The 13,075-nt window shown below is 36.9% G+C and overlaps 1 protein-coding gene across 14 annotated transcripts in view; it reads right to left on the bottom strand.

Moving 5' to 3' along the window:
* The window catches only part of PLEKHA5 (pleckstrin homology domain containing A5), a 156,845-nt gene that overhangs the window by 18,407 nt on the left and 125,363 nt on the right, over positions 1-13,075 (bottom strand). For 9 of the 14 annotated variants that reach the window (XR_010027642.1, XM_063155663.1, XM_063155661.1 and 6 more), the window contains 7 exons: positions 13,004-13,057; positions 8,853-8,933; positions 3,193-3,255; positions 2,549-2,629; positions 2,265-2,414; positions 750-851; positions 230-341 (listed from right to left, as the gene is read on the bottom strand). Coding sequence is in view for 13 of the 14 variants with exons in the window: in XM_063155663.1 (XP_063011733.1) it covers positions 230-341; positions 750-851; positions 2,265-2,414; positions 2,549-2,629; positions 3,193-3,255; positions 8,853-8,933; positions 13,004-13,057 (643 nt within the window). In the remaining variant the exon portion in view is untranslated. Of the gene's footprint in view, positions 1-229; positions 342-749; positions 852-2,264; positions 2,415-2,548; positions 2,630-3,192; positions 3,256-8,852; positions 9,002-13,003; positions 13,058-13,075 lie in introns of those variants that run through there. The other 5 variants (XM_063155664.1, XM_063155670.1, XM_063155666.1 and 2 more) reach the window with 2 other exon arrangements.

Below are 13,075 nucleotides of genomic sequence, written 5' to 3'. Positions count from 1 at the left end.
GGGGGAAGGTGCGGGGGAAAAAAAAGAGAAAAATGGTTTTCAATAAACAGCTTTAAAAATATGAACTCTAACCTGTTGCTATCAACCAAATACACCAAGCACCAATTTAAAGTAGTATTTACTTTGTTCTCTTCTTAGTCATGGTGTCATTTTTGCAAACATACAAAAGCAATGATGGAGCTTTTATTTAAAATATTTGTATGATCCACTATCATTCCGTATTGCTTACCTGCCTCAGAAGAGCTTCTCTGCTGTTTATGTTTAAGTAAACCCTCCATGACATCCTGAATTCTCCAGAGCTCCTTCTGAATCTGAGCACGCTGTATCCCTGCTGATTCAGTCTGCCAGCAAATAAACAGCAAATATGGCCACTAAATAGCAAACTTAAAAATGTATCATTTAATCTAGGATATAATGCTTCTATAACAGTGATTTTTATTTCTTTCTTTCTTTTTTTTTTATTTGGTAAAGATAATGAAAATAACTTCAACTTTTGGAGCAACCGCCAAACAAAAATGTCTGCTCACTGAAACAAAAAAAGAAAGCTCCCAGACAAAGGAGTATCAGTGTTATCATATGGAAAAAAAAGAGGAAAGCCTGAAGATTTCTTCAGAACTTACAAGGTAGAAAAAGAAATTAAAAGTTTGTAAGATACTTCAGCATTTGTCCCCCTTTTTCATTAGTATAGTTTTAAAATTCATACAAAGTCCAAGTGAACTGAGTGCATTATTTTAAGATCTTTGGCACACCTGAATTTCTCCAAGCCGATCGAGCTGGTCCTGCATGTGGTTCCTCGTTACAGTTACATCATACTCCAATTTATCATATTCTCTCCAAGCTCTTTCCAGTTCCTAAGTATATAACAAAAGTAAAGAATTAGGGATACAGTTCAATTAAAAAAAAAAGTTTTTTTTTTTTCTTTTTCCAGTGGTATGAAACTTCAGGAAGTAATACATAAATAGACAACAGCAATAAATAAACAGATACATAATGTAGAGAATGCAATGTTTAAACAGCTTTTTGATTTTCTAATGATACTGAATGAAATTCAAACAAACAGCATTTTGAAAATTCAAACAAACAGCACTAACAAAGAAGACAGGCGTGGGCAAATTCTTCAGAAAATGCCTTTATAGTCAGCAGGCATGTGGATCTTAAGCTGTCTTTCCAGCGAGGCAGAAAAGCCACAAAAATGGATGCAAATTTGTCTCTTTTATCACCCAGAATACACATGTGTGAGAGCACAGCATGTGTGTGCACAGGCAGAGCATTATGCAGGGGAAATGCAACTCATCCAGCTGCCAACACAACACTGCTCTACTCATGTGCAGCTGCAAACACCAGAAGGAAAAGGTGGGAAAAAAATTATTCTTCTTTGAGGTCAGCCCCACAGTCTCACTTCTGCAGCCTAGATCAAGCAATTTACTCATTTAGAATAAATTGGAAAGTTAATGAGGGAAAGTGTGTCTGGAGGATTTCCTTTCCCCTTGTTCCCTTTGCTGTGTCCAACCAATTCCTGCTACAAGACGTCCAACACTCAGACTACAACCAGGATTTCAGGGCTGACATCCTGTCTGGTTTTACCACAGCTACCCCCTGGAATCTGACACCTTTTTGGAAATAGCTCTAAGTAGGCAAAAATGATTCATTGCCATCACAAAGTAGAAAAGGACAGTACACAGCAATTTCCTCCCTATCCCTTTAAAAAAAAAAAAAAAAAACACAGAAACTCAAAAACTTTTGGAACTGCATAATTTGAAAGATCTTTTAAATGCAATGCCCCAATATTAGAGAGAGACTATGGCAGTCCTGCAGCTGCCTTTGCTTAAAATAAGTGGAATACAGTTTGTGCTCAACACTATTTTGCCATCACATGAAATAGCTTATTTGCATTTTCTGTTATCAATTTCTGCTATCAATTTCTTGATAACAAAGAAATTGTTATCTTCTGTTATCAATTTCTCATATTTCAAAGATAATTATCACACCAATTAAGACAGTATACACCCATTCCTGGTCAAAAAAAAATTAGAGAAAGATGATGATGATGAATCACCTTTCACTGCAATGAAATAATCATGGATTATTTCACTTGATGAATGCAGTGAGAAAATAATTTTCCATTCACCTTTGACAGCAACACAAGCAAGTAAAAACAACAGAGTTTTTGCTGGGATGCAGTGAAAAAAACCAATGCAATTAGGAATAGGAACACAATAATTTTACAGTTGATGAGGTTTTGGTGGAAAGAAGGCGGTACTTACTGCAGTGGCTCGGGACACCTCCCGACAGGTGCTGAGCAGTCCATTCTGCAAATCATCCCTCTGCAGGACCACGTTCTGTATGGCTGCTGGGTTATCTGCATTCATCTCTATCTCCTGACTTGCTGAGAGCAAAGCTTGCTCAAGCGTGTACTATTGTAATAAAAAGAATTATTTTTAATGCGCTGCATCATTGGGCTGATTTTCCTTTTATTTCAGCTATCAGTGTTCTGATAATAAGCATGTAAAATAACATCCACTTTAGGTAATAAATACAATTGTCCTACTTTCTCCTTGTGTAGCTGTTGAAGCTTCTCCTCCAGTGCTTGCACAACTTTGTCCTGTTCACATAAACGGCTAAGCTTAGCCTAGGGTGGAACAGAAAATTACCACAATTAGCATTTTTCTATTTGCATCCTCAGTAATCAAAATCTAACTTGATCAAATCATTACACAAATCTACAGAAAATACTATTAAATTAACAATTCTTAATTATGTAAGCATCAGTCTTGCATTTTCAAATTATTTAAGAAACCCTCCCAAGAAAATATGAAGTGCTATTATAGCTTGAAGCAGCATGGCTCAAAACATAATTTATGATTCTACAGCTAAATCTTTATAACAGGCATTAGATTCTATTTTAATCTACATATTGCTTAGTATTACAAAATTACAAATATTTTATACATTCACAGTCTCACACTCTGTCCCATGGTTTCTCAGCTGATTGTATCAAATAGTTAAAATTTCAGCCTAAAATGTAGTATTTCCTGCAAGTTAGAAGCTTATTACAGAGACATTTCCCTCTATATCATGATGCATTTTCTGCTAGCAATCATGTGGAGTTTCAAACCCAAAAGTCAAGAGGAAAATTATTATGAAGAGACAAATACCAACATTTACAAGGAAGAAGGAATACAAATGACTTACATCAATGTCCAGCTCTTCAGTTCTATATTTGTATAGTGTACCCCTACATTCTTCTTGTGTTAACTATAAGGAAGAATAATATTGCCATAAAACAACTTAGTTGGACTGTGAAAATGAAAACTAATGTTCAGCTTAAGAGTTTTAACACAGAAATCAGCTTTTGCTTGAAAGCTAAACCTGCCACACTGAACAATACATATTTAGCCAATATACATTAATGAGGGTAACTAAATGGAATGTCAAGCAGACTGTCAGCAGAGCTGCAGTAAATTAACAGGCTGTTTCTAATGCAAACTGCAGTTTCAAAGATGTACAACTCAATCAAACATGGATTATGGAGGAAGACAAAATTGCCAGAATACATCTAAATAATGATGCATCATTGTGCCTAAGTTTTGTCATATGAATTCTAAACAGAGGGGCTCATTCTACTCTGAATTATCCATTCTAGGCCCACTAAGGTCAGGTGTTTCACAAGCAGGGTGATCTGAGGTGAAGCCAAAACCAGAGCAGAACAACCCACGTTTACAACATATTTTGTTGCAAATATTTTGTTAGAGATATGTCCAATAAGTGCCATCACTTTTCATACGGATTTCCTACTTTTCCTAGGATTTCCTCTCCTCCAGCAGACCATCACCAGAAATGCCACAAATAGAAGCTCTTCTATTTTATCTTTGGACCTAGGCAAAGTTGTCGCCTTGTGCTAGAAGGATGCACAGTACCTCAAACTACTTTGATACAGCTCCTCACATAAAGTTCTTAACTTTTTCAATCTGTTACTGACTAGGAACAAGATTTTTAAATATTTTACAAGGAAAAAGGCAGCTGCCCATTTCAGAGTGAACTCTCACATAGAGTAACTATTTAATAGCCTATACAGCAAGTAAGAACATAACACTATCAACCTTCATATTCTATTTAATTAAAAACCATTGGGTATACAGAGTCCCAACAGAGATTCTTTCCTTCCATGTGTCTGTCAGAATTAGGTAATTCTTAATAGTGACTTAATAGTACAAGGAAGACTACTGAGACACAAGTCCATGTTAAGGGACACTTATAAATAAAAGGACTAGGGAAGGGTTCATGAGACAAGCATTCCAAACATAAAATAAACCTTCAACACACTCAAGTGTTTTATTTCACGATATTATGTCCACATACCTCATGCAAATGTACCTGGTGACAATTCAGAAGTATGAATAGTGTATTAAAAACACAGAATAACTTTCTTTGAAATGGACACTTCATGAAAATGAATGTTGGAACATGAAAAAAGCCACAGCACTTTTGCACCTCATGAATGTCACACAAATTAAGATAGCTGTTTAAACTCCCACTATTGTAGAGTTGTGTTGTTTTACTGTTGATTTTATCACAATGAGAGAAAAATGAGGAATGGAAATATTTAAATAAAACTCATAAACATGGCCAAATGTATTTAACTTACAGAGGAAACCTAGTTATATTTCACAACAGGAAGATTTTACAGAAGGAACATTATCCCATATTAGATAAATACACCTTTCCAAGTCACTGCTCAGCATTTTATGTGGCTTGGCTGGAAAAATATATTGCTTTTTCAAGCCAGTATTTTCCATACTTTTTAAAAGGAGAGACATTTATTTTTTTGTCATTTCAACCTCAATTATAGCCGAGTTTAAAACAGTTTGCCAATTCAGCATCCCTACCCCTCTGCACCTCCTGAAGGGAATACATTTCAAGTATTCAGACAAGGAAAACAGTTTTTCAAAGAACACTACAGCCGTGCTAATTCTTATTAAAATCCAATGACACTTTTCAAACCACTACCGACTTCTTGCTTCGGTCAGCAGCACCAGCTCCACACAACAGGCACTGCTGGGAGCCACCTCGTCCTGACATTTCCGCTGCAACATTTTGCCCAGGATTAGCACAAAAACGCCCCAAACACTAGGAATAACTGAATCCATCCCTGACAAAAACAGCTCCAACTCTCCCAGCCCATCAGTGAACGTGAGAGGTGTGGGATGCAATCACGTCCTGCTGGAGGGATGGGGGAGATGTGGCAGGCAAAACACAACTACACACCTCAGGCAAGGGCAACAGCCTCAGAACCCTGGAAAACAACAGCCTCAGAACGCTGGGAAACGCATTAGCAGAGCTCCAGTGACCAAGTTATCAAAATGTCCTTTGTGCCATGTCGCTCCTGCAGAGGCTCTGCCAGGACAGAACTCCAGAGCAAGAGTGCCATCTACTGAAGCCGGGACAGGAGCTGCTGCTGGCCTCCCTCTGCCTGTTCAAACACACCAAATCCATTCCTCTCAACACCAAAAACCTCCCAGTCCTGAGGGAGCAGCACCCTGAGAGCCACAAACAGAACTCAGCATTTTTCAAAGACAAGCTGCACAACCACAGTTTGGCCAGATGTGTTATCTTGAGTGTGAAAAAGCAAAATGACCTTGACTGAACCTCCCTCTTAGCTTAGGAATCACTTGTCACTATCTGTACAGTCCCCACCTCTGTCACACACCAGCAGCAAATGATTCCCAGAAAGGGAGAGATGCCCTGTGCTGGACACCCTGGGACACAAGAGGTTGAACTATTTAAGTAGTTGATATTAAAAACACTGAAGTGACAGCATTATTTCATTACTTTGTAAGCTATTTCTGGATTCCACCTACTGTTTTGATTCCATGAATATCTTGGAAGATATTTCACACCCCAAAAGCATGATATGTACCTCTGCAGGATGCTGCATGTAGGAAATTAAGACAACCTAGGACATTTTGTTGTTGAGCACAATATTAAAATCAAGACTTGCAAAAGGCTCTTTTGTTTACTTCTTGCTTTTTAGAATACTTCTTGCTGTCAGGAAGCAGGGCACATGGGCATTTAGCCCCATTAAGCAAGGTTCCCCTCTAATTTTGAATTCTGTGACACCAAACACTTCAAATACAAATTGAAAAGACAAGATTTTTACCTCAAACAACATCACCTTGTGTTCATAACACAACCTGAAACACCACAAAATCTAACATGCATAACAATTTAAATATATGCAGCTCCTATAACAATAATAACAAGCCATAAGCAAAACCTCCCTATCCTTACAGGAACAAAAAACTTAAAGGGCTATTTTTCAGTATTTTTAATCTATTAAGAACAATTCTCCATGGCAAGATCTGGACGTTAGCTTGTTGTGCTCAGATTTTCATTTTTCTTCCTAAAGGGAACTCAGACATATAAGAGGAATTGAGGAAAACTTTGCTTTTTAAAGTCAGCCTGTACTGCTTTAGAGAGAAAGATTGGAGAACAAGATTAACATTCCTCATCTAGTATTAGAAAGAAGCAAAATACCCTAAACCAAGGGAGAAATGGGTCTAGTCTATAAAAAACTTTTTTCTTGTCTGTACATATGGAATAATTTCCATGGCCTGTACTTGTGAATTTATAGCACAGTCTGCAGAGCAGACTGATGTAAGTCAAGTGATTTAAATAACTCTGAAGATGTAACAAATCACAAGCAAAAGTGCCTTATAAATAACACATTTGAAATAGTAGAGGTTCTTGCTGCTTTACTAAAGAACCATTAATCATTACAAAAAGGAAGCAAGACAAATTAAATACAAACTTTTCTTGCTTTCCTTTGCTTAACTCTAAATGAGGTCTGAATAAACTGAAGCTGAGAAAGATCCTTTCCTTTATCCACAGGAATGGTTGCAGTCATCACAAACTATTTTAGCATCCTGACAACAAAACAAGTTTCACTCACTTGCACAGAGGCTTCTCCCAATTATTTATATGGCTTTAAAACTGCAGCAGCAAAGATGATTGTTAAACAAATTTATTTCATTTGAATAAGAAATTATACGTTGTTTAGACTTTAAATAAAGTTGCCAGAATTTTAAACGGGTTGATTTTGCATTACAAAAGTTTAGAAGACTATTTAGACAGTGAAATTTGGAGTGTATTTTTAGCCTCTCCAGAAAGTCAGTTAATGAAACATCTCACACAGGAAAACTTTATCCACGGAAGCAGAAGATGTTGTGACTCCTCAGCTAAGGCAGCTTCTGCAGAAGCCTTCAGCATGTCACAAACCCTCTGCCCTGAAGAGACCACATCTCCAGAGGCAACAGGTTATTCAGTCCTCAGGACCTGTTAGAGTCACTGCTTCTCTGACAAGAATGCCAAAAAAGGTGTTTATTCAGTCAAACGTGCCTGCAAGGTGAAGGCAGACACTGCAGCTGGCAGCAGAGCTTGGCCAGGGCAGCACTGGGGAATTTATTGGTATCCCCAAAGGCAGGAGCAGATTAGCCCAGGCACAACTATATAAAATATGTCTATTTAACATTAGAAGCTTGGGCTAGTTTCCCCTGACATGTCTACAACACCTCTGCTCATTATACCCCCACTGATTTATCTTACATACTCTATCACACAAAATTTACTTGCTTTAAAAAAATTCTAACAGTCAAAATTACAACAAACCCCTAAAATTTCATTTAGGGCTCCAGGGCACCTTACTTCTCTCATTCCCCTCCAAATATTCCAATTCCCCTCCAGGTTCCAAGTTAAAGCTCCTGTTTTGCATGTAGGAACACAAATTGGATGGTCATGTAATCAGTCACTCACATCCCAACTTCCCTTGGAAAACTGAGATTATTTTTGGCAACATTTCTGGATCGGAAGCAAACTTACGATGTGGAGTTGACTTTTAAAAAACATTAAATATTCGATTAAACTGCAGCATTTTTTAGAAACATGGAAGTAATAAACATCTGTTTTACATGGCAGAACATCCCCTTTTCTTCAAACTGTGCAACCTTTATATGTAATTTTGGCTCACAAGGGCGAAAACGTAAATGCAAGGGAACTGGCCAGATATTCCCTTGTGAGAACAACACCTTCCCTGTGGCTGAGGCAAGAAACTTCTCAAACACCCCCTGGCATGACAGGGGCTGCTCAGTTCAGCCCCAGCACCAACAGAGAGGGATTGGCCATGCTCATAAGTTAGTGCAGGTCTCAACTCCCAGACAATATTTCCATTCACATTTCTGATTCTTCTTCCATCTTACCATTGCCAACCAGCACCAGATACTCTCTAAGTGTGCACAGTAAAGTCTGCTGTGACTTTATGAACAGACACTGCCTTTTGGATTTACAGGCCCCAGATCAAAGTAATTTTGATCCTTTCTTTCTTCAGTGGCTAAAGGCTTGGTAGGTGCAAACAAAAAAACTTGTAAATCCACTTCCTAGAACGAAACAAAATTGCCAGAAATGACCAGGTAAACACCGCTCACATGCTTTTGTAGTGGTCAAAAGAAAGAAGCGCCTTTGAACACTAATTGCAGAGAATCATGCTAAGACAAATGTTGGAAGCTCACTGGAAGTTTCATGAATTTTACTGGACACCTGCATAAAGCACCAGCTAATTAAATAGTCTAGACAGAGAGGAGTTACTCAGAAGTGTACACTGAATATTAAACAACGAAAAGGCAGCGGAAGCCATGCCAACGATACTGCAGCGCTTCGGGAAGCATGGATGACTTGTGGGTGTCCAAAGCAAAGGAGAGAAACACCAATGTCATGGATAAATCTGAGGGACAACCAAAACTGTCACTAAGGAAAATTCTGGCAGATGATAAAGCAATTTCATTCACTCTCCAAGACCTTACTTGATGGTACAGTTGCGGTCTTAGCGCCGAGTTCTCAATCATAGTGTGAACCATGGTGATTAAAGGTTCATTCTCTTTCATCTATTTCAAATCAGGAGGAGCATACAGCAAACATCAGTTTACAGCATGGCTAGATTTGAAAGACGACACTGTAAAATATAGCCTCTACTTTAATTCTTTCTAATAATGCAGTAGATTACATTTTAACCCATGCTTTTCATATATTCCATCATTCAGTAATACCAACATCTGAAAAGTTTAATAATATCAAACAAATATATCAAAAGTAAGGTAAATGCTTAATACCAACGTAATATTTGTTCACCAACACTCTCCCTTTTTAAAAATAAAAAAGCTTAAAACAAGTTTGGCTTTGCATGGTATTAAAATGAAAAGGATTATTGGATTTTGCAGCAGGAACACAAACCTTTATCAGAAAACTTTTTAAACTATAGACTTAATAACTCAGTGTACATTAAAAAGATATAAGCATTCCCGGCCTGTCAATAGACTCATGTTCACGTATCACAAAATGCCTTCATATACTGCACTGATTTATGTCCTTTGGAGCTCTGAATCATTACCTGTTGCATTTATCCACCCCCATACACAGGAGTGAAACTATTTTGGAACTGGTCAGACATCTTCTATAATGATTAGTATTTATTGCTAAGCATGCAAATGTCAAAATCAGGCACTTTATTACACATTGCATACATTTAGTGTTTCAGAGAAGTGTGCAACACAGAAAAAAAAAAGGGATTTTCGTCTTAAAAAGGAGACTTTCCTAACAATAAGGGGAAAATGATGAAAACAGGTGGTTTTCTTCTCCAAAAGAAAACTGAAAAGTCACTTGATGCACAATTCTCCTCCTATTTTTGCAATAACTGCTTTAGCAGAAACTTTTAGCAACACCTGCTTCAGGCATGGTTACACAAAGTGTGTGAAGGAGCATTCATGATCTTTCACTTTGTATTTATATGCGCTCCCCATGAATTTGCATAGGAACGTTTTCTTTCATAGACAGAAATGCAACAGAATGAGTTTCTGATGCCTTCTAGTATTTCTTGCCCAAAATTATTTAGGAAAAAACCTAACTTTTACATTTGGAGGAATATTTTTTTTATCTTATTTTTTCTTGTGGTAGACAGAGGACCTTTTTGTTGTTGTTGCTTTTTATCCACTGCAAAGTCTGATCAGCTGGTAAGTTAATCAGGCAATAACAGGTACCTTAACATGCTCTCTTTGTTCAAGGCAGGGAAAAACCCCCAAACAACCTGCCCCAGGCACTTACGCCATCATCTCCACTATATGTAAACAGAAAACCAGGACTGACACAAGAAGTTGTTCTCCCTCTACATTAAATTTTGTCCAGAGTGGTTATACTAAAACAGATCTCAATAAAGAGAGAAATAATAAGGCCCAAAGCCAAGCAATCAAATACAGCCAACTGATAAATTAATAAAAAAAAATTTCTCTGAAGCTCAAATATTTCATTAACAACACGCAGGTTTGTATGCATTTTTATTATCAGGATCTGAACCACTTCATATCCTCTACCTAATACCTTTCCTACAATTTCAAATTTTTCAAATTTGAACATTTCAAATTTTTCTTTTCTGACCAGTAACAGACAGTGCCAGAATTAGTTTCTGTTGAACTGCTCAAAGTTTGTTTAAATCCAGATTAGAAAATAAGTAATATGTTTTTGCTTAAAAGACATTTTGAAGTAATGTTTGGTTTTCTAGAAGCTCCAACTTTGATTTACAGGAGTTCTTCCAACATTTTTACTACTACTGAATCTCTCTCCCAACTCTGCAAACCTTGAGCCAGCAGAGTGGTTTAAAAAGAAAAGGGTTCTGGACAACCATTTATTTGGCCCTAAGACATAGAAGATATCATATGGCTGGGTATCTGTGGGCCAAGTCTCCTCAGGTTTTTATCCCCCTCTCTAAACTCCAACAACAACAACAAAAATTCTGAAAGCATAATACAAAACCATCAGAAAGTGTAAGGTGAGAATTTCTGAGCATGGCCAAAGGAAACAGCAGTACAAAAACAAATGATTTCCAAAAGGTGACTGAATATTCTTGATTCTTGACAAGAAAGCCACCTATTTAACAGCCATATTATTGCAGCAGAATATAAATTACCTTCATTACACATCAATTTTAGTCTGCCTGAAAAGTCACCTGTGCAACCTTTTAATAAATTTATTATTTATTGTTGAGTACAATACTGAGCTCTTTGTGACCAAGAATGTGAGAGTTGAGGATGCAGGGACTGGAGTCCCATCATGTGCTATAAGCAAAGTAGGTTCTGACACTATTTACAGAGATTAAACACAAGTGGAAATACCTAATTTAAGTACACAGGACATTTCAAATCCAGAGAGTAAGAGACTAATCCACATGGGTTACAGATACTGGTAAAAAGGAGGAAAGGCCTCAATTACACTGAAAGAAATTTTGATTTTTTTTTATGCTTTTAACATAAAGGGAAATTGATATTTGGCAAAGTAATGAAAAGCTATAAATGTGATACCACCCCTAGAAGCAGTGGTACTCAAAGCAGAGAGACTCTCAGGGGGATTTATTTTCTACAGGTAGATGACAGTATTATAAAACAAGAGAAGTGAGTATTCCAACCTGCTCTTCCATGATTTTGAGATTAAGGCAATAGATTTTAGACTTGATTTCTAAATTATACTGATTCCTTGCATTTCTGGTATGACACAACTATAAGACTTACACACTTTCCTAAATTAATGCTTACCACATCACATTTCTAAATTTTAGCTGGTGCAAGTGAAAGGAAAATAATTTTTACTATTTTGCATCTTGTACATAGACAATTCCCCCCATTTAATCCTGCCCATCATACTGACAAGCTTGGCTAACCAAGCAATAACAACAATTTTACATTTCACATTGACAGTTATCCTTTCTTGACAATGAATTACACTGTTGAAGACAGAATAATCATTCTCTTATTCCAAAACATTATAGACTGGAAATATTTGAGTTGGATGAAATATTTTGGTCTAATTTAGCAAGCAGTGTGTCCCTACTGTTTTGGACCTGCTGCAGCCCCTTAAACAAAATAATACAGAGATATTTGGAAATGCACTGCCATCAGACTGAATTGGTCACAATTCCCACCCTGTTTTCAAGAGGTAGTAGGAAAATAAAGTCGAGCAAGCCCATGTGAGAGTGTGTATTGTGTGTTTGTGCACAGCTGGGGTTTTCAATAACTCACTGAAACCCCTTAGAGGAACATATAAAAGTTCTAACAGCCGGTTTTAGGTGTAAGCCTCAAAAGTTTCAATAAAAGACATGATAAATATAAAATATTCTTACAAAAAGGGATTTTTATATTTTTAACCAATGGTCATCCAGTTACTTATTTTAGTTCTAAGCATTACGACTGTCTTTCATAACTGCTAGCAAAAAAAAAAAAAAACTCCACTTCAAAACTTGTCAAACACAACTTGTACAGAAATCCCATTTGGTCATGCAACAAGGCCAGAGAGAGAGAGATATTCTAATTCTTCACTTGGCAGTCAATTATGTTAATGAAGACCTGTACCTTAGTGAAGAACAGAACCCTCACTCCATAAGATACCAGAAACTGAAAAGAATTAACACCTTATTTCTATATAAATCCTTCAGAATGAACTGAGAAAAATGGGAAAAGGTGTCATGTTATGATTTGCTTAAAATATTTCTTCATGTTTGACCTTCTCTTCATTTAATGTGCTGTAGAAACATGTAACTCTTTTTAATTTGAAAACTGAAATTCCCAGAAGTACCCATTTTTTATAAATTACATGTGTGTCATGTGAGCTTGGAAACATATTAGGACTGGTTAAACAAGGTAAAATGCTACAGTTAGTGTTATTATGAAAAGGAAATTAGGAACATATTTAGAACAGAAAAATGAATTGGTGATTGGCTACTGTTTTCTGACAAATTTTAAACTGAGGAATTTTTCCCCATCAGAGCTCAAATTTGTGATCAATTGAGATATCCTATGCTGTGGGCATCCTCCAACTTCAGTGAAAATCCTTCTCCCCAAATATTTCCAGCTTTGATAGGAGCAGGCAAAAAGCATTAAGAAATATAAACACACAAGTAAATTGCAAATCCCACCTGGTGATCCAAATATATGGCATTCCTTTGAAGGTGATGTGAAAGAATCTCATTCTAGCAGGCAGCAGTCAG

The sequence above is a fragment of the Melospiza melodia genome, chromosome 4 (assembly GCF_035770615.1).
Source record: "Melospiza melodia melodia isolate bMelMel2 chromosome 4, bMelMel2.pri, whole genome shotgun sequence".
In the NCBI taxonomy this organism is placed as follows: domain Eukaryota; kingdom Metazoa; phylum Chordata; class Aves; order Passeriformes; family Passerellidae; genus Melospiza; species Melospiza melodia.
Note: the sequence above shows the minus strand (reverse complement) of the source record. Positions and strands in the feature narration are given on the sequence as shown.